Source organism: Trichosurus vulpecula, chromosome 2 (assembly GCF_011100635.1).
Source record: "Trichosurus vulpecula isolate mTriVul1 chromosome 2, mTriVul1.pri, whole genome shotgun sequence".
NCBI classification, from domain to species: Eukaryota; Metazoa; Chordata; class Mammalia; order Diprotodontia; family Phalangeridae; genus Trichosurus; species Trichosurus vulpecula.
This window is the reverse complement of record NC_050574.1, coordinates 272,384,979-272,411,902: the sequence shown is the minus strand read 5'-3', so window position 1 is coordinate 272,411,902 and position 26,924 is coordinate 272,384,979. Positions and strand designations below refer to the sequence as shown.

The following is a 26,924-nucleotide window of genomic DNA, read 5'->3' as shown; positions in this document are numbered from 1 at the left end:
CTTGAGAAGGAAATCGCAATCCACTCTAGTATTTTTGCAGAGAAAAGCTCAAATGGAGTCACAAAGAGTCAGACAGGACTGAAATGACTGAATGATAACTGACAGAAGTATAAAGAGCAATGAAAGTAGGAAAGAGGCAGGGGGAAGAGAAAGAAAAAGGAGAAAGAAGAGAGAGATTGAGGTAGCCACGGCGGAAGGGGAGAGAAATGCAAAAAAAAAAAAAAACCAAGATGGAAAAAGATAATAAGAGACAGGGCTAGGAATAAGGAAGACAAAGAATGGAGAGACAATCACAGAGACAGAAAGATAAGGACAGAGACAAGGGTTGGGGAAGACAGAGAGATACGGAGACAGAGAGATAGGGAGAGAGAGAGAGACAGAGAGACAGACAGAGAGAGAGAGAGAGAAATAGTGGGAAATAGAAGAGAGACACAAGAAGCAAGAGGGAGAGAAGAGGAAGGTGGAGAGACAGACAGAAAGAACAAGATAGGATGGACATCCAGAATGAGACCAAAGCCCTACACTGCCCTTGATAGCTCACCCTTTCTGCTTGGCTTTCTCATTATTTTCCTTTGCTTTACAGGACCGGAGGGTCGAGACACCCCTGAACAAACTTGGTAAGGTCAAGCTTGCCTTTTCTCAGTCCACCTCAATCCAGCAGCCAATTAGTATGCCCAGGAGTAAGCACCTCCTCACACTGTGCTGCCCTCTGGGAGTTCACAAGCTCTCTAGGGAAGCCAAATACACAAGCCACAGAGAACAAGTTAAACTAAGTCTTGGCCGGTGGGTGCAAAGGCACTGAGAGAATGGTGTCAACAAGCAGGATGAGCTCAGGCTAGGCTAACTAGGTGTGGAATGCTAAGCCACAAAACTCAAGGAAAAGAGCCACCAGGTGCCCCTAGAACATGTTGGCTTTTACTGGAGGGCAAAGGGAGCCTCACTTAAAACATCTTAGACCAGGCAGGAGGCAGAGGATTCTGGGCTGGCAGAAAAAAAAATTCACATCACTAGTAGGGAGGTACCACATAGCAATTTATCCTCTTAATAGGCCATCAGCTTCAGTTAGTGCTAGGAAAGAATTCCCACCTTCACGGTAAGAGGAGGTCCAGGCTGCTCAAGCTCACAAAGGCATTTCCCACCAGTTCTTGGGTTCTGATGTGGAGGCAGGGATTCCCCACCTTGGGAACCTTCTCAGAGGCCATACAGGAAACACCACATTTCATACCAGAGAGTGATGGGGAGGTAGCCATGTCACATTATAGTGTGATGGGCCCTTGATTCAGGCCAGTGGGGATATACTGATCCGAGGCAGAAAGAGACAACCAAAGTTGAGTGAAGGGATAGAATTTAGAGTTGAGCTTTGTCCAACTCTTTCATCCTAAACAGATTAAACCTTCCAGGAGTTACAGTCACAAATTAATTTGGAAGAGGGTCAGACCCATTTTAATACAATGTCAACCTCCGTCCCTTTATCTCCTCAAAGCGAATGAAAATAGAACTTTACTATCCAGAGACACTGGTCTCCTTGAATGATGTTCTCTGAATGATGCACTCTATCTCCTGACCCTGTGTCTTTTCACCGGCTGTGCCCCATGCCTAGAATGCTTTCCCTCCTGGCTTCCCTCAAGACTCAGCTCACATTTCCTCTGCTGAAAGCCTGTCCCTCTGAGATTATCTCCATTTTATGCTGTTTACATGTCTCCCCCATTAGAATGTGAGCTACTTGAGAGCAGAGATGGTTTTTGCCTTTCTTTTTATCTTGTTGTGGTGGTGCTGGTGCTGGTGGTGGTGCTGGTGCTGGTGGTGGTGCTGGTGCTGGTGGTGGTGCTGGTGCTGGTGTTGGTGGTGGTGCTGGTGGTGGTGCTGGTGGTGGTGCTGGTGCTGGAGGAGGAAGAGCAGGCGCAGGAGGAGGAATAGGAGCTGTTTCAGTGTCCAACTCTCCATGACCCCATTTAGGGATTTCTTGGCAAAGATATTGGAGCAGTTTGCTATTTTTATCCCTAATATTTAACACTTTCTTGATGATGATGACGGTGATGATGATGAAGGAGGAGAAGGAGGAGGAGGAGGATCTGAAGTGAGAGAACTCAGTTCTTTGACTTGGGTTCCATTCTCACTTCTACCACACACTAGTTGGGCGAACCCTCCACCTTCTTTGGCCCTCAGTTTCCTTAGCTGTAAAATGAGAGGGTTGGAATAGATGACCTCCAAAATGCATTCCAGCTCTGAGGCCATGATGTTATGACCTGGGTTCAAATCCCAGCTCTGCTACTTAATGCCTGTGTGACCTTGAGCAAATTTTTTCTGGATCTGTTTCCTCTCCATAAAACAAGGAAGTTGAACTAGAGGACTTTTAAGTTCTCTTCCAGCTCTGAATCTATGACCCTGTCTCTGAAATGAGAGAAGGAAAGCTGACACTCCCAAGGTTCTCAGCAGCAAATGACTTCCCAACCTGCCAAAGTTATGTTTCAGCCTCAGCACCAATGCAAACTCCATCCCAGAAGGGATCATGGATGCCTGGGAGAGGTGAAATCCATAATTCCAGACTAACACGAGGGCTCTGCCTCCTGCCCAGGATGGGAACTGGGTGGGTGGGGAGGTGGAGGGTCCCTGGCCTGCCACATCCCGGGTTTTTCTTGCAGATGTCTCACTAGTGCATGAGCCCCAAGACCAAATGGCATCCTTCAAAGAGCTGTGGTTGGCAATCGTTGGTACTATGATGGGTCTCTTGACCATCGCTGCTGGGATCTTACTAAGTGAGTGTCAGGTCCCCTCTCTCCCTAGGTCCTTGCCTCCCATTCTCCCAACTCCATGTAAGCCCCACACTCCCACTGCCTCGTTGGGGGAGGAGAGGGCGGGCAGCGGTGGGGATCCAGACAATGTAGAAGAGCTTTTACAGGCTGGCTTCTGACTACATAATCTCTGATCCCCCTCCAGTCTGTGAGCTCAGACTTCCTTCTCCAGAAGGAAGAGGTACTTCGGAGAGAGGGTGGGGGAGCATCCTGAGGTCCCTGGCCAAGTTTCTGCTTATTGATATGCATAAAGATTTGCATAAGTCTGTGCAAAGTCTGCACCAAGTCTTCACTTATCTCCTGCTTTGAGAGCCATAAGGATAACTCTCTGCGAGTGAAGGAGTCCACTATGGCTCTATTTGACCCTCAGAATCTCTAAGGAAGAGAAATATTAATTATGCAAACCTTTACCAATCATTTGGATGGAGGCTCCTGGAGTCCCTGGAATCAGGTCTGTTCACCCTACCTTCCCTTAGGAGACTGGGTGAGCTCCAAGACCTCAGGCTAAGCTGAATTTTCTCTCCACTTTCACCCAAAGCCAAGGAATGGGACTGTTTCTGGTGACACTATCTCTACCTCCACTCTTCCTCTTGGCGCTGAACCTAACTCCAAGCATCCTTCTCAATTACATTTCATTCAATCCTCCTCCTCCTTCTCCCCCCACCCCACTTATCTTCAATATACAATAATAGTAATAAGCTGCAACCATTCCCCCTTATCTTTAATACTCAACAATATGAGTAACAGCTAACATGTCTAGGGTATTTTGTAGATCCAAAGCACTTTTCTCAACCTTACTCTCATTTGAACCTGACAAGGCAAATAGTGGAAGTAATATTAGTTCTATTTTTCATATGAAGGGATGAGAGCCAGAGAGATCACAGTTAGTCAATCAATAAACATTTATTAAATGTCAAGCACTGTGCTAGGATCAGGGAAGGCAAAGAAAAGCCAAAGAAAGTCCCTACTCTCAATGAATTCATGGTCTAAGGGGGATATAATGGAACTGGAGCAGCCATGTATTCCAACCCAGACCCACAATAACATGCCTGACTCACGGTTACCAGGTAAAGTGGCTTACCAGAGGGCACAGAACAAAGTAGGGGCAGCTAACTCCCAGACCAAGGCTTCCTAGTTCCACCTCTTAACCCTTGAATGATAGGATTATAGATTTAGATATGAAAGATCTAAAGTTTAGAGGTCATCTAACCCCCTCCTTTTTACATATTGGGAAACTGAGACCCAGAAAAGGCACATGACCTGCTCAAGGTCACAAAGGCAATAAGGGGCTGAGCCAGGATTTCCACCCTGGTGGTGTTCTCCGATTCCCAATTCACTGTTTTATCTACCATGCTGCAAGTGCCTATAGTAATTACATTACAGAGTTGTCGAGAATCAAATAGTAATAATGACAATTAGAAAGCATTTTGTAAACTTAAAACACTGCGTAAATTTGGGATATTATTATTATCTATCTCTCCTCTAAATCCCTTCAGCACTTATAGATTTTTCCCACAGCTACCTTTTATCGGTGTCTACTATTCTTTGTTCTCTAATTAGATTATAAACCTCTTGGGGGCAGCAACCATTTCTTATATTTCTTTATCTCCCCTTAGCACAGTGCGAGTCACAGTTAGGTACTCAGTAGTGAATAAACAAACTCTGAGTAACGTTGGGCTAAAAGGAGAGCATCCAACCCCAGCTAAATCTGTACTCCACCTGGCTCCATTCTATAACATCAAACAACGGTTTTGAATGAGGACAATGGAGACAGGTCAAGTCATCATAACCCTACCAGGTTTCTAATCTGGTCCCTCTTTAGGTAAACCAACCTTAGGAAAATTTGGGATACATGTAGATGGTCCAACCAAAAGCTATTTCATTCAAAAGTTAAATGTACTGGACCCATAACTAGAAACCCCGTGTGAGTACCTCCTGGGTCGTGAGATTTTTTGGTGTACGTGCGGGATAAAGAAGTCATAAACCTTAGCTTCTATGTAATCCTGGCTTTAAAGACCTCACAAGCCCAGATGGGACACTGGTCAAAAATTCTGTTTCTACTGTTCTCTCTAGGAAAGTCATCCTAGAACAGCGGAAAAAGTCTGGGCTGTGTCTCAGGAAACCCTGGTGGTAGGCATGGCTATGCGAGCTTAGGTATCTCTTTACTAGTTAAGCCTTGAGTTTCTCCATCTGAAGAATGGCAGGATTGAGTGAGGAAGATGTTTAGGCAGTTACTATAAGTGGTGCAACAGATAGAACACAAACCTTGAGTCAGGAGAAGAACTGAGTTCAAATCCTGCCTCAGACATTTACTAGCCGTGTGACCCTGAGCAAGTCACCTAACCTCTGTCTGCCCCAGTTTCCTCATCAGTAAAGTGGGGATCATAGTGGCACCCTACCTCCTACTTGTCATGAGGATAAAATAAGATAATATTTGTAAAGCTTTATATGAATTCTAGCTATTATTATGTAGACAAGGTAGAACAAATGTGGGTCACCACCAGAAGAGTCTGAATGTGATTAAAGCCCAGATCTTTGATCCAACACCGAAGTTAGACTGCTGTTGTTGAGTCAATTCAGTTGTGTCTGACTCCTCATGACTGCATTTTGGGCTTTCCTTGGCTGACCACCCATCAGTTAAGGTTTGTTGGAGCAGATCTCAGTGACACCTAGGAAGGGATGACCCTGGAGGAGGGAGTGAGGTTAACAGCTTTGCCAAGTTCTACCTCGCGTAAATCCAATTCACAGCAAGTCGAGACACCTCCCTCTTGTGATGTCTTCGGTCCTCTTCAAGAAAAAAGGATGAATGATAATACCCAGGAAACCAGACGTGCCTCTTTTCACCAGCATCACTCACTCACTTTGTTTATTGCCCATCCTTTGTGCATTTTGTGCAGACAGCTGAAGCCGTGGGGCTCGTTGCTGACTCCTTTATTAGATTTTGCATGTTTCTGCTTGCCTACTCCTACTCTTCCTGCATTGGTGTTGATCTCTATGGAATCTTGCTTAGTCGAGACGTCTGGACAATTTCTCCTTCCTCTTTACTTTCTGATGTAAAAGTCTTTTTTATTAGAATTGTGAGTCTCCAGGAAAAGTACATCCTTACCAGCCTTTGTTAGCCATACTCTATCGCCAGGTACAAATGTATCCTTCCCACCTTCTATGGCATAATCTAAAAGTCAAGACACTTCCCTTTGACGGGCTTCATTTTCCTCATCTGTAATGCTCACCTAAGAGCCTTTTACCAGACCCTCTTTAGTTCTGATAATCTGTCAAAGTCAAGACATTCTGGCTTCCCCACCAGCTTTGGGTCAAATGCTTCATTGTATTGGGTCATGGTCATTGTATTGGGTCATTGCTACAGGTCTTAGGATGGGGGGGAGGCTAGAAGAAAGTCAGCCTCTGCTAGTGACTAATCCATTCTTCCTGACACCCACCCTGTATTTGCAGTTGTACTCATCGTGAAACAGTACTATTTCTCCTGTGAGCCCTACAAGTTCATCCCAAGATGGAAGGTGTGTGACAGACACAAGGACTGTGCCTTGGGGCAGGATGAGGAGCATTGCGTGGAGACCACCCCCAATGAAGATTTGCCCCTGGTAGGAGGTGAGTCCCTAGGAATAGACAGAACAAGAATTGGCTACTGATAAAGAAGACCAGAGTTCAAATCTTGCCTTAAACATTTATTACCAGTATGACCCTGAGCAAGTCACTTAACACTGTTTGACTCAGTTTCCTCATCTGCAAAATGAGCTGGAGAAAAAAAATGGCAAATCACAGCAGGATCTTTGCCAAGAAAACCCCAAACAGAGACATGAAGAGTAGGATATGACTGAAAAGCGACTGAACAAAAGCAAAAAATCTAGAGCCTAAGACACTAAGGAATGAGGAAAAACAGACATACTGTAAAGTTGCAGGGAAAGAACTTTAGTGACCGTTGTGGTTGGTCCTAAAGGACCCTGACCTCCATTTGGTCAGACCAGGGGTGGAGAACCTGCGGCCTCGAGGCCACATGTGGCCTCCTAGGTCCTTGGGTGCAGCCTTTTGACTGAGTCCAAGTTTCATAGAACAAATCATTTTATTAAGGGGATTTGTTCCATGAAGTTTGGATTCAGTCAAAAGGCTGCAGTTGAGGACCTAGAGGGCCACATGTGGTGGCCTCAAGGCCGCAGGTTCCCCACCCTTGGGTTAGACATTAAGGCATTGTGGGCTACGTGTTGTTACTGAAACCAAGAGGCTTGGGTTCAAATTTTGCCTTTAGCACAGTTTCTGTCTCCGTAAGCGCAGTCTCGTCACAGCCTCTCTGAGTCTATTTCCTTGTCTGTAATGAGGCTAATGATACTCACACAAGGTTGTTATAAGGAAGGCACTTTTTGAACCTTAAAAGCACAATTAAAATATGAGTCCTTAGTATTGTTCTTATTGCTTGCCTTTGGAAGCTCCCCATCTGCACTAGGGGTCTACCATGTTAAGGGGGCTAGGTCAGAGGCTCGTCCAGAGACAAAGCTAGTGGCTGGAACAAAGTCACAGATTTATAGATGGGAGGGATTTTAAAGGGTATCTGGTACAACCCCCCCCCCCCACCACCACAACCACCTCATTTTTCACATAAGGAAACCGAGGCCCACAGAGGTTGAATGACTCACCCAAGGTCACATTGTTAATAAGTGTCTGAGGCAAGATTTGAACTCAGATCTTCTTGACCCCAGGCCTAGGGTTCTATCCACTATACCATGCTACTCTTCTAATGGCTTAGGCTGGTGAGGGACATGAGAAACACTAGAGAAAAACAACTGAGATCATCTACTTTATTTGGATGTTAAATGAATAGTCCAAGGCTATTCATGGTACTGTGGTAAGAACACTGGCCCTGGGATCAGAGGACCTGGGCTCAAATCTTGTGTAAAACTTCCCAAATGTGAGACCTTGGGCAAGTCACCTTCCTTGGGCTTCATGTACAGAATGAGAGGTTGGACTAGATGACCTCTGAGGCTCTTTCAAGCTCTTTATCTTCCTTCCTATAAAATGGAGCCACTTAATCAACTTTCATTCAGGTGCAACCCTGCCCCTACCCCAGAATGTTCTGCTGAATGGGAGGACCCTTTGCACTTGCATGTCCAGGCCCATCTAATCCAACAGGCCTGTTGTGTAATAACAGGCCTGTTGTGAAAGTAAGTGCTTTCTGCGTGCAGTTTAAGGGGGGGGGGGGGGGGGGCGGAGGGCGGTTGTGACAGGACACAAAGACAAAACAAAAACAGTCCCTTCCCTCAAGGAGCTCAGCTTTTAATTGAGGAAACAAATAGGTACACACAAAGTGTACAGAAGAGACAGGGGTGAATCTCAAAGGGAAGATGTGGAGGCAGGGGAGAAGGGGACAACCTAGGAAAGGCCTCCTGCAGATGGCAGAATCTGAGCCATCTGGAGGGTGGTGGAATTTTGGAGACGCCTTAGGCCCAGCCGGTTACAACCAAACAGACTGGAGTCCTTTGTGTTGGTGAGCTTGCAGCATCCATCCCTTCATGATCTTCTCCTCAAACTCACCTTCCCTCCCACACTCCTAGGCCGCTCTGTCTTTTTTCCTACCCAGAAGGAGAAGAGATGAGATAGACTAGTCTCAGAGTATCTTGGGGGATGAGAAAGGGGGGAGGTACAAGTAAGCCCCGGAGGGTGACTGACTGCTCACAGGCTGACCCAAGCCTCTCCCTTCATAGTCCGTCTCTCCAAGGACAGATCCACTCTGCAAGTGATAGACAGAGAGACAGATCTCTGGTCCTCAGCCTGTTTCGACAACTTCACAGAAGCGTGGGCTAAAATAGCCTGTACCCAGATGGGGTATAACAGGTACCCTTGTCTCCCTTCCAGACCTTTCTTCCTTCTCTCCTCAACCTCCCCACCTCTTTTCCTCCTAACTATGCCTCTCTCTTTTTCCTCTATCTCCCTTATTTGCCTTTTTCTCTTTCCTGGTAGCCGAAGTCCCTTTGAGTAAAATTACACTTTAAATGGGGCTTAATTTTACTGGGATGTTTTAATCCTAAGGCCTCAGACATTTACTAGCTGTGTGACCCTGGGCAAGTTGCTCCACCCTGTTTACCTCAGTTTCCTCATCTATACAATGAACTGCAGAAGGAAATGGCAAACCACCCCAGTTCTTTTGCCAAGAAAACCCCAGATAAGGTCACAAAGAGTCAGACACAACTGAAAAACTACTGAACAACAAAACCCTCCCAGATCTGCACAAAGCCCTGAGTTAAGATGTGGTAGAGCAAACATTAGCCGGCCTGTCTGTCTTGAGTCCTGAGAAACTCCCAGTTGTGGCACTAGTGAGCTATGCGACCTTGGCAAAGACCATCGCACCTTCATGGGCCTCAGTGCCCTCATCTATAAAATGAGGACGTTTGGACTAGGTGACCTCTAAGGCCCCCCTTCCAATTCCAAATCTATGGTCTATTATCTATTAAATCTATTAAATCTATAAATAAATCTATTATCCATCCAAATCTATGGTCTATTATCTATTAAATCTATAAATAAATCTATTATCCATCCAAATCTATGGTCTATTATCTATTAAATCTATAATCCCTCCCTCCAGGTCTTAGTTCTCTCATCCATAAAATGAAATGAAAGGAGCCTAGACCAGACTGTCCCGAAGGACCCTTCTGCCTCTAATATTATATAATTCTGACACAATGTACCTATTTGGAATAGATGGACATGGGGATCTCTCTGTTTATTTCCAATGAGGGATAACCTTCCCAGTTTTTCCACAGTGTTAAGATGATAGGCAAAATGACCAGGGACTCTGGTCACTCCTGGTCCTTCACCTTTAAGACAAAATGCAAAAACCTATGTTTCCATTGAAATTCTCTAAGCACGTGCTCCAGGATCCTCTGAAGAGGAAGAGGGCTTCTCACTCTTCCCACATTGCATTTACGGAATCGTAGAATTGAAGGGTCATGTAAGGCCCATCTAAAAGGTCATCTGGTCCAACCCCTTCATTTTACAAATGAGAAAAATGAAGCCCAGAAAGGTTAATCAACTTGTCCAAAGTCACAGTTATCGTAAAGATTTGGAGCCAGATTCTCTGATTCCAAATCCCAGGCACCGTCTACCATATGATACTGCATTCATCCAGACCCCTTCATTTGTAGCAGGCCCCACAAGAGCGATGGAGAATTCTCCCCAGTTCCCTGAAAACCTTCTACCTTCCTCTACTACCACATCCTTCTCCTAGGCTACCTTTAGCCACCTCCACATCCATCCTTCTGCAGTGGATAGATCTCTGATTTCCCCTCTGACTGTCACCCCGAAGCTCCTTAGATACATGGCATCCACCGCCATGCACAGCAGTCAGCCTGGACACCAGCTGCTTAGTACAAAATCATCCCGTTCTCTCTAATTGGGACCCTGGAATTTCTTCCTTTCCTGAGTTCTCAGAAGCTTCTCGCTAGTTTGGTTCTGGGCTGCTACAGACCAAAGCCACATGTCTGACCTTTTCCTCTCTTCTCTACCCGCTCACTTTGCTTTAGACGTCTCCTGCCTCATTCCCTTCTTTCTTATTAAGCCTTAATCACTGAATGGGCATTGCCCCGGTCGACCTGAAACCTGTTAAAGATCTTAGTTTGAAAAAGCCAAGGTCTCCCACTGCATCCAGGCTATCTCCAGTAGTCCTGATTGATATCTTGCCACTGGACCCAGATGGCTCTGGAGGAGAAAGGGGTGACTTTGCATAGCCCTCCCTCACTTAAATCCAATTCACTTGCATGTCACGGCATCACCTCTCTGATGCCATGGTCCTCTTTGAGAACAAAGGACAAACAAACAACAACAGCTCTGGTTTCCTAGTCCTTTCTTCTCACCTTAGCTGGTGGCCCTTCTTACCCTGCCAGGTGGAGTGGTTACAGTGCCCATTCCAGCAGCAACACTGTTTAGTCAGTTCCAAGGATGTGAGATTCACAAGCCTGTTAGTACCATGGATGGAAGTTATTTTTCTACAAAAAGGTCTTTTTTGGGCACCGGGGAAACTGATTGAGCAAAAGGAGACAAAAAAAGAAACCAAAGATGGAATAAATCCAGGATGACAATTAGAGGAGGTAAATTTTGATCCAGGATTAAAGGGAGGACAAACACCTAATTTGACAAAGAGAAGAGGAAAAGTCATTCCTGCTGAAGAGAATGTCAGTCTAAGACCATTTAGAGATAGGTCATGATCCTACCCTACCTCTCCCACAGATAGCATCACTAAAGAACAAGAGGAATGTATTAAGCACTGACTATGTGCCAGGCACCGTGCTAAATTCTGAGGGCACAAAGAATGGCAAAAATAATTTCTGCCCTCAAGGAGCTTACATTCTAATGAAAGAAACCCTCCTCAAAACTTCTTCCATCCAAATTACTTGTTTGAGGTACTGGCATCCCCAACTCAGATGAGTTTCCTCCACCACTTGGTTCTCCAGTGGACCAAAGGCCCTGCTGGGGAATGAGGTAAGAGAGAGGGGAACTGGTTACAGTTTGGAGTGGGAATGGAGTTTAGAGTTAGGGAAAGGCATTGCAAAGGCAAATAAACCCTAAGGATGCAATATGGAAATTAGATTGCTCTTTGAGAAAGAATATCCCCAGCATTTCATGATTAATAAATAATTATTGAATGCCTGCTATGTGCTAGTTATTGCCCAAGGTATAAAACATTAGGGCTCCTCTGGGTCAATGTCTATGATCTGGAAGTCATGCACCTTAAGCAAAATGCAATAGATGGAGCCATGACCTCCATCCACTCATGCCCAAAGAACAGAAGCAGGGGCCAGAATGTCACTGTGCGAACCCCATACCAGCATGCATAAACACATACAGTGACACCCACACTCACCCAAACCACCACCCATTCCCCTCCCACACCCCACATCATCCAGAGCCTACATGTGCCAATTTGAGGAGGGAGGACTAGGTCCCCATTGCCACTCTCTAAGCTCCTGTTCCAGATAACACATCTGATCCCTCCTAGTTTAAGCATGGCACCAACTTTCCAGGCCGTGAAGATTGGCCCAGAGCAGCAGCTGCCTGTCAGTAAGATCACAGCCAAAGACCAGGAGCTCCAAGTGCAGAACTTCTCAGGGTAAGTGAGAGGCATCTTCAAGCCTTCAAAGAATCAGTCAGTGGGCACTGATGGCAGGAACTTAATTAAGTAGAACTCAATCTAGACACCAGGAAGATCACCTAACCAACCAGATTATCCAGTCCTGGGAGGTTGTGTGGAATCATGAGGCTGGGAGATTTTTTTAAAAATATGACATACAGCCATCCACTTAAGCTGGGCAAAATGCTATCTTGTCTGAAGGGAACTGACCTCAACATCAACCAGAATGGTGAAAAGTAATGCATTTTCTAACTGCCCCATGTTCCTCACTAAACCCTATAAATCTTCCATTTTCCTTGTGCAGTTCCAGAGATTGATTATCTTAGGTACTCCCTGCCCAGTCCCCCAGACCCACAAATAGAGGTCTTTTCAGTGTTCTAAGATCTCACAGAAAAAACGATATTGAAACTTTGAACAGGCACCAATTACCAGAATCACAGAATCTCAGCGTGGAAAAAGATGTCAGAAGCCATTTAGTCTACTCGATACCTGACCAAGAATCCCTACGGTATCATTCCCAACAAGGGGTATCCAGCTTTTTCTTAAAGACGTCTAATGAGAGGCAGCCCATATTTGGATAGCTCTAATTGCTAGAAAGAATTTCCTTAGATAGAGGAAATCTCTACTTCTTTGTGTAGGAAACCACTCCAACATAGGCATACAAATATGCATATACCCCAATTCTGACCATAAAACATGAATATACACCCCTTTTGTCTCTGCTTCTCTTTCTTTCTCTCTCTCCCTCTCTTTCTCTCTCCCTCTGCCCCCTGTCTCTATCTTCTCTCTGTCTCTCCATATCTCTCTCCTCCCTTTCTCTCTCTATGTCTGTCTCTCTCTCTTCCCTAGTTCTCTGTCTCTCTCTTTCCTTCTCTTCCTCCTTCTCTCCCTCTGTCTATCTCTGCCTCTCTCTGTCTGTTTCTCTCTTCCCCCTCTTCCCCCCTTCCTTGTCTCTTTCTATGTGCATGTCTGTGTCTCTCTCCTCACTATCTCCCTCTGAGTCTCTCCTTGTTTCTTTCTTTTTCTGTCTGTCCCTCTCTCCCCTTCTCTTTTTCATTTTCCTCCTTTGTCTCTGTCTCTTTGTTTCTCTGTCTCTTTCTGTCTCTCTCACACACACACACATATTCACACAGCTCTGTTCTCTCTCTCTCTCTCTCTCTTTCTCTCTCTCTCTCTCTCTCTCTCTCTCTCTCTCTCTCTCTCGCGCGCGCGCGCGCACGCACGCACGCACGCACGCACGCACACACACACACACACACACACACACAGACGAGCTCTCACACACACAGAGATACACACACACTGATATATGCTTAAATAGTAGACAGTTCTTGAAAGTAAGCCTCGTTGCTGTCTCTGTTTTTTGTTGTTATTCGTTGACGAATGGGTATGTGTATGCCCCAAGTATCAAATTTTAAAGAAGGAAAGGATGGTAGTAGTCCAATCCTTTACATTAAATACCAATTTTTTTTTAAAATGCATTTACTTCCTGTTGGTAACCTAGGGAGCATCCTGTGTATATTTCTCCAGGTTCTGCCTTCTCTTTCCTTGCTGTCAGGAGTTTGGTTGGCATATTACAAGGGCAATTTCTTATAGGATTAGACTAACCAAGAACTGGAAGTTTGAAGCATAATAAGACTGTATTTTAAAGCTGGCAAGAACTTTAGAAGATATCCTCTACAGATAAGGAAACTGAGTCCCAGAGAGGTTAAGTGGAATTCTTCAAGTAGAACTATCTTATGTTTTAAAAAAAGATTAAAACTGTTCTGCAGCAAAGAACACTGGATTTGAATTCAGAGCACCTGGGTTTCAATTCCAGCACTTTCATTTATGACCTGTGTGACCCTGGACATGTCACTTAACTTCTAGTAACCTCATCTTTACAATAAGGAGGTGGGACTCTTAAGGTCCTTCCAAATTCTAAACACTCCCATGCCCTAGGTAGAACTAGGTAGAAGTTGCAGAAATGCAGATTTTGGCTCATGCTAAGGAGACAGTTTGTAAGGGCTATCCAAAGGAAGAATGGCTGCCTTGGAAAGCAGCAAGTTATCCATCACTGGAAGTTTTTAGGTAAAATCTGAATTACTCCTCATTGGGCATGATGTAGTCAGATGTGGGTTAGACTGAAGGGCCTCTGGGATCACTTCCAACTCTTAAGATTTCCTCAAGCTCTGAGAAGATTAAATCAAACAGAGACTGGAAGCCTAGACCTCTAGACCTGGCCCGGCAAGACGCAAAAGCCAAGCCCTCCCGTGTATTTGCATTTTCTAGGCCCTGCCTCTCAATGTCCCTGGTTTCCCTTCGCTGTGCTGGTGAGTATAAAGCCCTCTCAGAGAGGTCAGAATTGGACAGGCTTAAGCCAGGGCTGAGGAAAGGAGAAGTTAAAAATTGCATTTTTTTCATTCCTAGTTCTCCCGTACTTTTAATTTTGTTTCTTTAGGATTTGGGATTTAGGAGGCAAGGTTTTTCTGCATGCTTAATTCTCAGGCTGCCCTCCATTGCCACCCCTGTTCCCCATCCCAAATTCAGGAAAGGCTCTTGGGAGCTTTGGAGACTAAGGAAGGAAGAGTGAGACTGGAAGGCTAGGGGCCAGACATGTCTGCTTTGCTACTGTCAACTTTCAGTTCCCCAGGATCAGATTCAAATTCAAGTTAAACAAAGCATTTAAACCTTAACTAAACGCCTACCTTGTGTAAAGTGCTAAGGATAGCTACAAAGACAAAAAACAATCTTCCCCGCCCTTAAAGAAATTATATTCCACTGAATTATCCACATTCAACTTGTTAAGGGCTATTTTTAATACTAAATATATGTTATCAGATGAGAAAATATTTTGTAAAGCATGTAGCATGGTACCTGGCACATAGTAGGGACCATATAGATGCTAGTCATGATGATGATGACGATGATGATGATGTTAGACACCACAAGTAGAAGGTAAGTCACATCCCCCGCCCTCCAGGGGCTCACAAAGTACTTGAGGGAACGGGATGGATGAAGATATACTTTTTTTAGAAATGCAAGGCAGCATATGCTAAGGGGCTAATGAGCGCCACCCACAGTAACAGAGGATATGGAAGAAGGAAAGGTAACTAACTATTAGAGAAGTAGGAGAAAACCTCTGGGAGGGGCTGAAACTTGTATTGGTCCTTAAAGGATGAGCAGAACTTGAAAAAGTAGGGTGAAGATGGGTAGAACTCTGGGAATCCCAATGAGCAAAGCTCAGAGGGAATGAGGAGAATGGTAACTAGACCATCTTGGGCAGAATAAAGGATTGCTTGGGAGAAGAGTAGAGACAGATCTCAAAGAGCTTTGAATCCCAAGTTAAAGAGTTTGGAATTCAATCCACAGACAGCAGGGAGTTATTGGAGTTTTTCATGGGGTATTGAAGAGTCATGGACCCATCGTGTTTTAGGGCACTGAGTCTGGCTGGGGAATTAGGATGAGTTGGAGGAAAGAGATATGGAGAGACCAGTTAGGTAGTTAGTAAAATAACCCAAGCGTGCAGTGGTGAGTTCCTGAACTTGGAACTTGGGTGGTAATGGTAGGAATGAAAGGGAAAAGACAAATGGGAGACTCATGTTAAAGGACAACTCTAGAGAATCTAGTGATGGCTAGATATAGATAGTAGGAGGAGCCATTGGGGGTCATGTGATAGGAGCTAAGTCCGATCCATAACAAGGAACAGGCTTTCTGCTCCCTGTGAAATAGTAAAAAGTGTGCTGAATTTGGAGTCTGAGACATGGGCTCAATCCAAGCTTTGATGATCCAATCTGTGTGAGCTTGGGGAAGTCACTCCATCTTTGCAGGACTCAGCTTCCTCAATTGTAAAAAATGCTGGTGGGCTTGGGGCAGGAAGAGTGGCGGTGGATTCACCAGGATGAACTCTAAGGTCCGCTCCAGCTCTGGATTTATGATGCCATGATTTCTTCTCACCTTCTCCTCTGGACCTTCGCTGGGTGGATACAGTCTGTGGAGAAAACCTGCTGGACCCCCGGGTGGTGGGCGGGCACGAAGGATCTGTGGAGACTTGGCCCTGGCAGGTCAGCATCCGGCACCACAGGGCTCACTTCTGTGGTGGCTCCATACTGGACCATTACTGGATCCTCACTGCTTCCCACTGCTTCAGGTAAGGCCCCATTCACTTCCCAAAGGGATCAGGGACAGCGGCAGCTGGATTTTGGGACTCCTTGCTCTTGAATTAAGGGTCTGCCCTCCTTCTCTATCTTTCTTTATCTGGAAGTCTTATTGCCAGGGAGGGGCAGCTAGGTAAGAGCAGTGGATAGAGCAAAGGCCTCGAGTCAGGAAGACCTGAGTGCAAATCCAACTTCAGACACTTACTAGCTGTGTGACCCTGGGCAGGTCACTTAACCCTGTTTGCCTCAGTTTCCTCATTTGTAAAATGAGCTGGAGAAGCAAACAGCAAATCAGTCCAGTATCTTTGCTAAGAAAACTCCAAATGGGGTCACAAAAAGTTGGTCACCTCTGAAACAACTGAACAATAAACTGACAGGGAGGGATCATCTCCTCAGGGTAACAGGCCAACAACTCAGTTCTGTTGCATTTGACTCAACATTTCTGAAGTACTCACTGTGTGCGGGGGAACTGTTCTAAACACTGTGGGGAGATGAAAGCTTAGATGTGACAGGTCCTTGCCTGCATAGGACTTCCAGTCTAGGCAGGAAATATGACACATACACAAATCACCACGATGTGAAATAACATTGCCACGTCATTGCCCCGCTCAGAGACTTTCTGCAACACCCGAGTCCCTGAATGTTTTACCCCAGAGGCCTGTAAACAAGAGAGAAAGGGGCCCCACAAATGGACTCCCTTGGAGGCCAGGACCATATATGTGCGTTTTCAGGCTCTGCCTCTCAAATGTCTCTGATTTCCCTTCACAGTACTGGTGATGAAACTCCTGGGGAATCTAGAAGCATGTGCCCAGAAGGGATTCTGGAGACTGGTGATGTCCAACCCCCCTAGTTTCTGACCCCTGTTCCCAGGAGAACAACTGTAACTACAATGCATATATCCCTCAAAAGCCTTTACTGACTTCCTATTACCTATATTACCTAAGTACGAACTGCTTAGCTTGGCATTTAAGATCTTCCTATCTATATTTTTTGCACAACTCTATGCTTTCCATTATAGCCAGACTGGGCTACTGGCAGTTGTCCAGTCTTATCTTGCATATCTATAGCCTCCCTTCATTTGTAAAAGCCACTCCTTGTGCCAGGAACACACTTCCTATTGAAACCACAGCCTGTCAAAATCCTCATCCTTCGAGGTCCTGCTTGGGAGCCAGCCACCTCTTCCATGAAGCCTTCCTTGGTATCCTCTCCCCACCTCTGAAAGTGATCTCTCCCTCTCCAGATTTCCTTAGACTACTTCATCTAGCTTTCGCCTTTGTCCTGTCTTGTTCTATTCCATATATATAATATTTCTATGCCATATATATAATTATTATATACCACCATTAGACCGCCATCATTACAGTGTACCGTCCCTTAAAGGCAGATGTTTGAGGAGATTAAAAGGTGACATTTATATAGTGTTTTAAAGTATATAAAGCACTTTACATACATTACCACACTTGATCCCCAAAGCAATCCTATGAGGTAGTTATAATATACCGCAGGTATTATTGTTCCTGTTTTCCAAATAAGGAAACTGAGGCCCAGAGTTACCTGTAGTCACACAGATAGTGTTATGTGTGCATGTGTGTCTGTATGCATACATATATATACATGTGTGTACATATATACACATACTCACATATATATCTTGTATATGTGTGTGTATATATAAACAAAGGTTAAATGTGGGGAGGCAGGGAGAAGACAGGCTTTGATAAAGAGGGAGTGTATTCCAGGCACGAGGGAAATTTCCTTAGGTTTTTTTGTGCCTCTCCCACGTCATTATTCTACTCTAGTTCATTTGTGCTTAGCCTCTACACACACACACACACACACACACACACACACACACACACACACACACACACACACCTGGCACCACACCATTCACAATCTCAGAAAGGCCAAGCTCCTTTGGAGAAAAATCAGCTCCTCTGATCAGGACAAAGTTTATGGCAGGGTCCCTTGCCTCCTTCCTAGCACTATAATTAGTCATCTGATCTTGTCTGAGGCAAGTGGCACAGAAGGCACCTCCTGAAGCTGCTGGGATCGCTGCCTAGGGGGAGGAGGAGAGTGAGCCCAGGGGAAGTTGACCATTTTGCCATCTGGAGGCTTCCTATTTTAAGGCCAGTTAACTAAGAGCTAGGATCAATTGTTTCAACACCGTCTTATGGACTGGCTACCAGTAGGACTACTCGCACCCTCTGAGTTCCAGCTTCTTGGGGCAAAGTTCTGATCACTCTGCCGCTCCCACCCTACCCCTGTCCCTGCTCCCCCTCCTCCAGGAACCCAGCCTGGGTCAAAGTCAGAACTACCCTGACCCCTGCTCTGCTCTGTCCTCAGGACCTATCCGGAGGTGGCCCAGTGGAAAGTAAAGGCAGGCACTGACCGTCTATACTCCAGAAGCCCATATTTGGATATAGACAAGATCTTTGTCTTCCAGTTCAACATGTTATACCCCAAAGAGAATGACTTGGCCCTGATCAAGCTGAAGAAGCCTCTTGTTATGTCAGGTAAGGGTCAGTGCCTGAGGGGTGGGCTCAGAGAGAAGGCACACAGGATATCAGGTGCAGTGTGCCTAGTCCAAGTGCAGCTCTGCCCAAACCCCTTCAGTCACAGATCTGGAGCCCCAAGCAACCTCGAGACCATCTGGTCCAGACCCCTGCCTTCAGGCAGCTGAAGCATTATCCCTGATTTACAAATGCAGCAGCTGAGGCCTGAAGTATTTGAGTGACTCCCACAAAAGGTCAAGCTCCCTACTGGAGTATCCAAGGAGGTGTTGGATGATTTGCCCAGGATCACACACCTAAGTAAGTGTCTGAAGCTGGATTTGAACTCAGGTCCTCCTGGCTCCACACTCTTTCCACTTCAACTACCTTGTTGTCCCAACCTTTGTGGCCTTGGGCAAATAATTCTGTTCCTTCCATCTTCAGTTTCCAGAGAATGACAGTGAATAGGGTGACAGTCTTGAAGTCAAGAAGACCCAGGTTCAAATCCCGCCTCTGACCCCAGGCAAGTCCTTTAGGCAATTTGAGCCTAAAGCAACTCTAGGAATTACTGTTGTAGATGAGTTGCAACCTGCTTTGGTGGAGGAAGTTTCTACACCAGGAGTTCCTCATGCTGATGAAATCTCAGAGGCTCTGAATATCAACGTGTCCCTCTCATGTAAAATAAGGGGATTGGGCTTAGATGACCTTGAAACACGCCCCCTTCCAGCTCCTGATCCTGTGACCTTTTGACCTTCAACTCTCAATTTATTTGCCAAGTAGGGATAATTAATTGCTAGTCTCTGAGCCCAGGAGGCGATTGAACTTTTCCCAGGGTAAGTTTTCGCTCAATCCCTCTGATTTTTTTTTGGAAGGCCTGGTTCACATGGGAACACTACTCCCCCTCCCCCTCCCCCATCATCACTATCTAAATGCTTTTTTTATCAAGGGGCCTCTTCTAGCTGGAACGTAAACCAAAGGGCTGAGTACAAGCCCTGCCTGCTAGGAGCCAATAGTCTAGGGAAATCCCAGCCACTCCCCAGGCTGCCAGAACCAGCCAGATTAAAATAGAATCTGAAAGTGTTTAACAGAATAAACAAAAATACAATAAAACATAGATAATGTTAACATGTGGTTTTCTAAGTCAATATCAGGCGGGGCTAATGCGTGGCTTAGAGGCCCCTGTTTCTGTCTGAGTTTGACACTATAGTTACAGACAGAAACAGAGAAGACTAAATCAAACAAGATTTTTACTGAGCACCTTCTGGGCTGGGCAGCTAGGTGGGGCAGTGGGTAGAGAGCCAGGCATGGAGTCTAGAAGACTCACTTGAGTCACTTGACCCTGTGGCCTCAGTTTCCTCAAGGTCTGTGCTGGACACTGTAGGTCATAGCGAAATATATGTCTTAGTCCTGACCTCAAGGACCTTGCCACCTTACTGCACATGCAAGTGCTTTTACAATCTAAATCAGCAACATAGCCCAAGGTCCCACCACCCTTTTCTCCACTAACTTCAGCAAAGGTCACTGTGATGGGTAGCAAGATAGCTGGATCTGGATTTACAAAACCAAGGCGTAGCTATTGACTCCGCTTCTTACTCCCTGTGTCACTATGGGCTGTCACTAAGCCTGTCTAAACCTCCACCTAGGGGTGGTCTAGACGCTCATCTCTGAGTTCTTTACCGACCCCATGACCTCCCCTGTCCCTTTGCTGAGAACTCATCTCCACTAGGAGGCCTTTCCTGATTAACCTTCCCCAACTCGGTCACTCCATAGCAAGTTGTACAGCTTGTATGATTTTGTATATAATGCTCTGAGATTCATGATTATTTTTCCTGTCTCCCCCATTGAACCCTCTGGGGTTGGTACAGATGAGGCATCTAGATGGAGTGTTATTCCAACGCTATTCAGCAATACTGGGCCTACAGGCTCCAAAACCAGGGTTTTGGAGTACAAGCATCCTCTGGAGGGCTCAGCTCTCAGTCAACTCTCTCTGTCTTTCTCTCTCTCCTTATCTCTCCCTCTCTCTCTCTGTGTCTTTGTCTCTCTCTAACTCCTTCCCAACTTCCTTTCATTCTTTCTGTCTCCCTGCCGTATTCTCTCAATCTCTCCCTCCTCTGCTCTCTCTCCCTCTCTCTCTCTCCCCTTCCCATCTCCCTTTCACTCTTTCTGTCTGCCTCACTCTCTCAATCTCTCCCCGCTCTGCTCCCTGTCTCTATCTCTGTCTCTTTGTCTCTCTATCTCTGTCTCTGTCTCTGTCTCTCTCTCAATCTCTCCCCCTCTGCTCTCTATCTCTCCCTCTCTCTCTCTTTCTATCTATCTCTCCCTCCTTCCTGTTTCCCTTTCACTCTTTCTGTCTGCCTCAATCTCTCAATCTCTCCCTCCTCTGCTCTCTCTCTCTCCTTGTCTCTCTCTCTCTCCTTCTCTCTCTCTCTCTCTCTCTCTCTCTCTCTCTCTCTCTCTCTCTCCCCTTCCCATCACCCTTTTGCTCTTTCTGTCTCTCTGTTTCACTCTTTCAATCTCTTCCCCCTCTGTTCTCTGTCCCTCCCTGCTTCTCCCTCCTTTCTTCATTTTTCTACTGCATTCTCTCCATCTCCTCCTTCCTCCTCTCCTCTCTTTCTCCTTCCTACCTCCCTATTTCTCTTCATTTCTCTCTCCCTCTTCTCCTCTCTGTATCTCACTGTCACTGCCTCTCTATCTCTTCCCTTCTCTCTCCTTCTCTGTTTCTGTCTCTCCCTGCCCCTACTCTCTCCCTCTCTCTCTCTCTCTCTCTCTCTCTCCCCTATCTTCTTGTATCTCTCTCCTTCCTCACATTCTCTCTCTGACTCTTCATCTCGCTCTTTCGCTCCCTCTTCTGCTCCTGGTCTCTCACCCTACAGGCAGAGTCAGGCCCATCTGTCTGCCATTCTTTGATGAGGAGCTGGCTCCAAACACCCCGCTCTGGATCATAGGCTGGGGCTCCATGAAAGAGTCAGAAGGTAATGTCTTGGGCCCTCCCATTAGCAGGACTCTCCCAAAGTCATCGCCACAAATTGCTTTCACGCACATCTTGGGGGCATGGGTGGGGGTGGGGGAAGTAAGGCTTGACAACCTCAGGAAGACTTGTGAACCTTTGTGAACAGAACCCACTTAATGCCCTCTGAAGTGGGTATAGCCTTATAAATACTGAGAGGGATAAAGACAACACAGGGAGAATTTCTCAATAAGGATGGATGTGAAACTGCAGTGAGTGACTGAAAGAAGCCATGGCCCCCCTCTTCTGTGAAGATTTCCCCAGGAAAATTTTGGCAGCCTTGCCTAAAAGGCAGAAACATGGATAAGATGATTTCACGAGTCTCTTATATCCCAAGAAATTTGGGCTGAAAGAGAGAAGCTTCCCCACATCCCCAAGACAATGGGTGGACAGTGGGTGGGAATTTGAAGGTGGAAATGTCTATGTTTGCTACCTCCCAGAGAAGTTTTCCAAAACCCTGCAACAGGCGGAAGTCCAACTCATTGACAGAAATCAGTGCAACGACAAGGATGCATATTTTGGGAGCATCACTGAGAACATGCTTTGTGCTGGTGTCCCTGGCCGCAGTGTCGATTCATGCCAGGTGGGGTGCTTAAGGAGGTGCCATGTTTCCTGAAAAATACCAGTGTTGCCCTAGACATGGATTGAGGGAGATACAGGCTTTAAACTCTTAACTCCCATACTTATGACCTGCATGACCCTGGGTAAATCTCGGATCTGGATTGCTGTCTTGGATTGTAGCTTGTTACAGTGGAAAGAATGCCAGCTTTGGAGTCAGAGGAAATGGGTTCTGATGCAGGCCCTGCCACACACTATCTGTGTGGCCTTGGGCAACTCACTGTAATTCTCTGGGCCTCAGTGTCCCAATCTGTAAAATGAGGAAGTTTAACTCAATTGAACAGACCTCTAAGGACATTTAAGGCCTACTCCAGTTTTAAAGCTACGATCCTAAGATTAAAAGAGCACAAAGGACCAGGAGACTAGAAGTTACAGTGAGATCGAAGAAAGATAAAGGAGGATTGGGGTGGTAGAAGGTGCTGAAGAACAGGAGATTGTCATCAGAGAGGGCAATTTCAGAATTCAGATTCTTAGAAGTTGAGTAGTTTCCAAGTGGTGCCCAAGTCTTATATGTAGCCACCCTGGTGAGGGGCAATCCAGTGAGCCACAGAGATGAATGAATGAATAAATAAATGAGAAAATGGCATTTTATAAGCACTTATTATGTCCTAAGCACTAGAGATATGAAGAGAAGAGCATGGCAGTCCCTCCCCTTAAGGCGCTCATATCATAATAGTGGGAGACAATGCTTAGAGATTTCAGCTGCAAGTCGAATGGGAAGGTCCCGTGGTCCTTAGCAGCAAAGTAGGTGGCCATGCATCTTCTATACTGTCATTTCCATTGACAAAACCATGTCTGTTTCTGATGTTGAGCCGCTGACAGTGCCAAGGGCTTCAGTGGTGATAGATGTCATAGGAACTGAGCAGTCCGATGAACATGGAGGATAGGGTATTAGAGTGTCAGGCAAATGTGAGTTAGTATTACTGATGTGACTGTTATCAGAATGGCCAAGGTAGACAAAGAAAAGGATATTAGAGCTTGGGATAGAAAGAAAAACTGTGAGCCAGGCACCCAAACCATTGAGAAAGGTGGGAAAGGGTCATAGAGGTTGGTCCTAGGGGATTATCAGCAAGGATGTGGACAGTGTGGATGGCCATGAACTTCAGAAGAATGGAGTTGGTGGCCAAGCAGGAGCTGGAAGGGAAATGCTGATGTCTCTTGTCTCTGAGGGTCATGAGAGAAGGAGTGACCAACTTTGGAGATAAGGCGTGATTTCATGGAGGTAGCTGGGGGGTGGGGGTGACTATTCACTTCTCCAAGAAACTCCCAAATGGTATTCTGCAGGCGCCTTCAATAGTGCCTAGACCAGTGACTTGCATACAGTGGGGATTTAATCAGTGGTTGTCAAATTGACGTTGTGTGCTCTAAGTGAGGGGCACAAACCATAAATTCTGGGAAAGTTCAGAGGACAGTGTTATAGAGTGTAGCATGATGTTAGAGATGGAAGGGACATTAGACTATTTGATCCAGCCTCCTCATTGGATAGATGAGAGAGCAGAGGCCCAGAGAGGCAAATCTCAGAGAAATGACTTGCCCAGAGTCACACAACTTAGTAAATGGGAGAGCCAAGATTCGAACCTTGATCTTCTGAATCCCAAGTCTAGCCAATGCTCTGTCCACTGACCATGCTGTGCCTTTTCCCTTCCTTCTTCCTTATTATCAGGGAAGGCTTAAGGGAGTAGGGGGTGGGGGGAGGGCAGGGTTGATCTGGGAAGGATGAAGAGGAGTAGTATAAGCAGAGAATAGGACAGGGCATTCAAGGTTAGAAAAGGAGTATATTTAAAAACATTTGCTGCAGTTCTCCTTGTGATTTAGGGTACACATTTTTGACATGGCTGGCCAGGGTTTGTGACTGGGGAACAATTGAGCTAACTGGCCCATATAGGGATCCAGCCTATGTCCCTAAGATCCAGCCTGGCCCATACAGGGATCCAGCCTATACCCCTAGGACCCAGCCTGGCCCATATAGGGATCCAGCCTATGTCCCTAGGACCCAGCCTGGCCCATATAGGGATCTAGCTTATATCCCTAGGATCCAACCTGGCCCATATATGGATCCAGCCTATGTCCCTAAGATCCAGCCTGGCCCATACAGCAATCCAGCCTATATCCTTAGGATCCAGCTTGGCTCATATAAGGATCCAGCCTATGTCCCTAGGATCCAAACTGGCTCATATAGGGATCCAGCCTATGTCTCTAGGATCCAGCCTGGCCTGTATAGGGATCTAGCCTATATCCCTAGGATCCAGCCTTGGCCTCATGGCTAGTTAAAAAAGAAAGTTGGTGCCCTTAATGAGACCTCAAGTGAATACATCATACCTCAGTTATAGGGACACATTAATATAATCCATCATATCTTCCTGGAAATGAGAAATCATCTTTCAAAAAGTTGTTTGCCCAGCCTCAAGGCAGAAAGAAAAACACTTAGTGAGAACTGTGGCCTAAACCAAAAGAGCTAGAGACTTTCCAAGCTCACCCTTTGTTTTGAGATCCTAGGGGGACGCTGGGGTTGACATCGGTGCCACATGAGACACATGGTGTCTCATGAGAGAATGCATGACACTTCTCCCCATCCCTCAGAGGATCCCCCTTATGCTTCATATCAGCCAGCTGGTGGGGGCGGGTGGTGTGAAGAAGAAATTAGGGATGAAAAGGATCTGAATCTAAAGGCTTCTCAACAATGAATAGGCTGGATCAGAGAATGGGGAGACTCACAATGCCTATCCTTCCTGGAAGGTCACTCCATTCTGGTCTCTCCCAGGGTGACAGTGGTGGGCCCTTGATGTACTTCAAGGAAAGGTGGCAGATAGTGGGCATCGTGAGCTGGGGTTATGGCTGCGGGCAGGACAACATCCCAGGTGTGTACACCCGAGTCAGTTCCTTTCTCAACTGGATCTACAACGTACGGAAGGTAGATATATCTGACTCCACAATTCACTACCTCCTAAAACCCTTATAACTTCTCAGCTATGGCCACTGTGAAACAAAGCCAGCCTTTAGGTGGCTGACTACATGAATTTAAAATGAGCCAGGAAGCTTTCCATCCAAAAAGCACCTAGCCCGTGTCAAAATTTCCCCCATTAGAGCTTTCATTTCTCTAGCTTAACCTTTGTTCAATACACCTTTCTCTCAAGAAGAGGTGACACAGTAATTTATGCTCCAACCTGAGAACAGGTTTTGATTGAGGGGAAAGGGTATGATAACAGTAAAGACTAAGGATGGAGAGAGGGGGGAAAAATCTAGAAGGGAGAGGCCTAGAAGAGAGACCTTACATACTACAACTAAAGCTATCCAGCTAGGCGGTACAGTAGATGGAGCAGCAGGCCTGAAGTCAGGAAGGCTTTATCTTCCCAAGTTCAAATCTGGCCTCAAACACTTATTAGCTGTGTGACCCAGGACAAGTTTGCCTCAGTTTCCTCAACTGTAAAATGAGGTGGAGAAGGGAATGGCAAACCACCCTGGTATCTTTCCCAAGGAAATCCTAAGTGGGGTCATGAAGAGTCAGACACAACTGAATAACAGCAAAGCTATCCAATCCAATCAACATTTATTAAGCACTTACTGTGTTCCAGGCTCGGTACTAAGTGCTGGGGATACAATTAATAAAAAGAAAAATAGTTCTTTACCCTCAAGGAGCTTACAAACCTAATGGGAAGAGTTGTCTTTCGGCCATTTTCAGTTGTATCCAACTCTTCATGGCCCCATTTGGGGTTTTCTTGGCACAGATACTGGAGTGGTTTGCCATTTCCTTCTCCAACTCATTTTACAGATGAGGAAACTGAAGCAAACAGGGTTAAGTGACTTCCCCAAGGTCACACAGCTAGTAAGTGTCTGAGGACAGATTTGAACTCACAAAAATGAGTCTTCCTGACTCCAGGCCTGCCGCTCTATCCACTGAGCCCCATACCTGCCCCTAATGAAAAGAGTCAACACACAAAAGGGGGCAGGAAAAGGATAGGGAGGGGGAAGGGGGGAAGGGATATCTTGTTCTGTGGATTTCAAACCAAGTGGAGAAGCAGGTACAGAGTGGAATGAGCCAAAATGTTCAGTTTCTCCCTTCTAGGGAGGAGTCTGGCATTCTACCCTCCAGCCCTCCAATCAAAGCAAAGAGGAGACTGAGGTCAAGGTTGAGTTCGCAGCATGGTGATGGGTTTAGAAGAGATGAGCTTAACTTGGGAAGGGCATCTTGTTTTCTGGAGCTGAAACTGGGTGGATCAGCAAATAAAGACAGAGTGGGTGTATCCCGGAGTCTGGGGTAGATCCCAGAATGTCTATTCCAGAGAGCAACGAGCTATGATGCGCAGTAATGGATTCCCTATGACGCAGGTCTTTGAGCAAAGACAGGATGGCCACGTGCTGGGTACCTGATAAAGGAGATTTATATTTAGGAAGGGGTAGGACTAGGTGGCCTCTTAAATACTCTCCAACCACGAGACCCTGTGTCTAGGGGCAGCTAAGTGGCACAATGGATAAAGCACTGGCCCTGGAGTCAGGACAACCTAAATTCAAATCCTGCATCAGACACTAACTGTGTGGCCCTGGGCAAGTCACTTAACCCTGATTGTCTCAAAAAAAGATTTTTTTTTAAAGAAACTTCACAAAATCTCTCTCTCTCTCTCTCTCTCTCTGTCTATCTCTCTGTCTCTCTCTTTCTGTCCCTGTCTCTCTCTGTGCCTGTCTCTATCTCTGTCTCTCTCTCTCTCTGTCTCTCTGTCTCTGTCTCTGTCTCTCTCTCTCTCTCTCTTT

The 26,924-nt window shown here is 45.9% G+C and overlaps 1 protein-coding gene across 1 annotated transcript in view; it reads left to right on the top strand.

Annotated features, from left to right (window-relative positions):
- The window catches only part of TMPRSS4 (transmembrane serine protease 4), a 44,867-nt gene that overhangs the window by 13,143 nt on the left and 4,800 nt on the right, over positions 1-26,924 (top strand). Inside the window, exons 2-12 of the mRNA XM_036744057.1 lie at positions 584-617; positions 2,643-2,756; positions 6,243-6,398; positions 8,504-8,633; positions 11,794-11,904; positions 14,197-14,237; positions 15,895-16,054; positions 18,408-18,577; positions 21,427-21,525; positions 22,001-22,143; positions 24,940-25,089. Coding sequence (XP_036599952.1) covers positions 2,675-2,756; positions 6,243-6,398; positions 8,504-8,633; positions 11,794-11,904; positions 14,197-14,237; positions 15,895-16,054; positions 18,408-18,577; positions 21,427-21,525; positions 22,001-22,143; positions 24,940-25,089 — 1,242 coding nt within the window. The 5' untranslated portion in view covers positions 584-617; positions 2,643-2,674. The remainder of the gene's footprint in view (positions 1-583; positions 618-2,642; positions 2,757-6,242; positions 6,399-8,503; positions 8,634-11,793; positions 11,905-14,196; positions 14,238-15,894; positions 16,055-18,407; positions 18,578-21,426; positions 21,526-22,000; positions 22,144-24,939; positions 25,090-26,924) is intronic.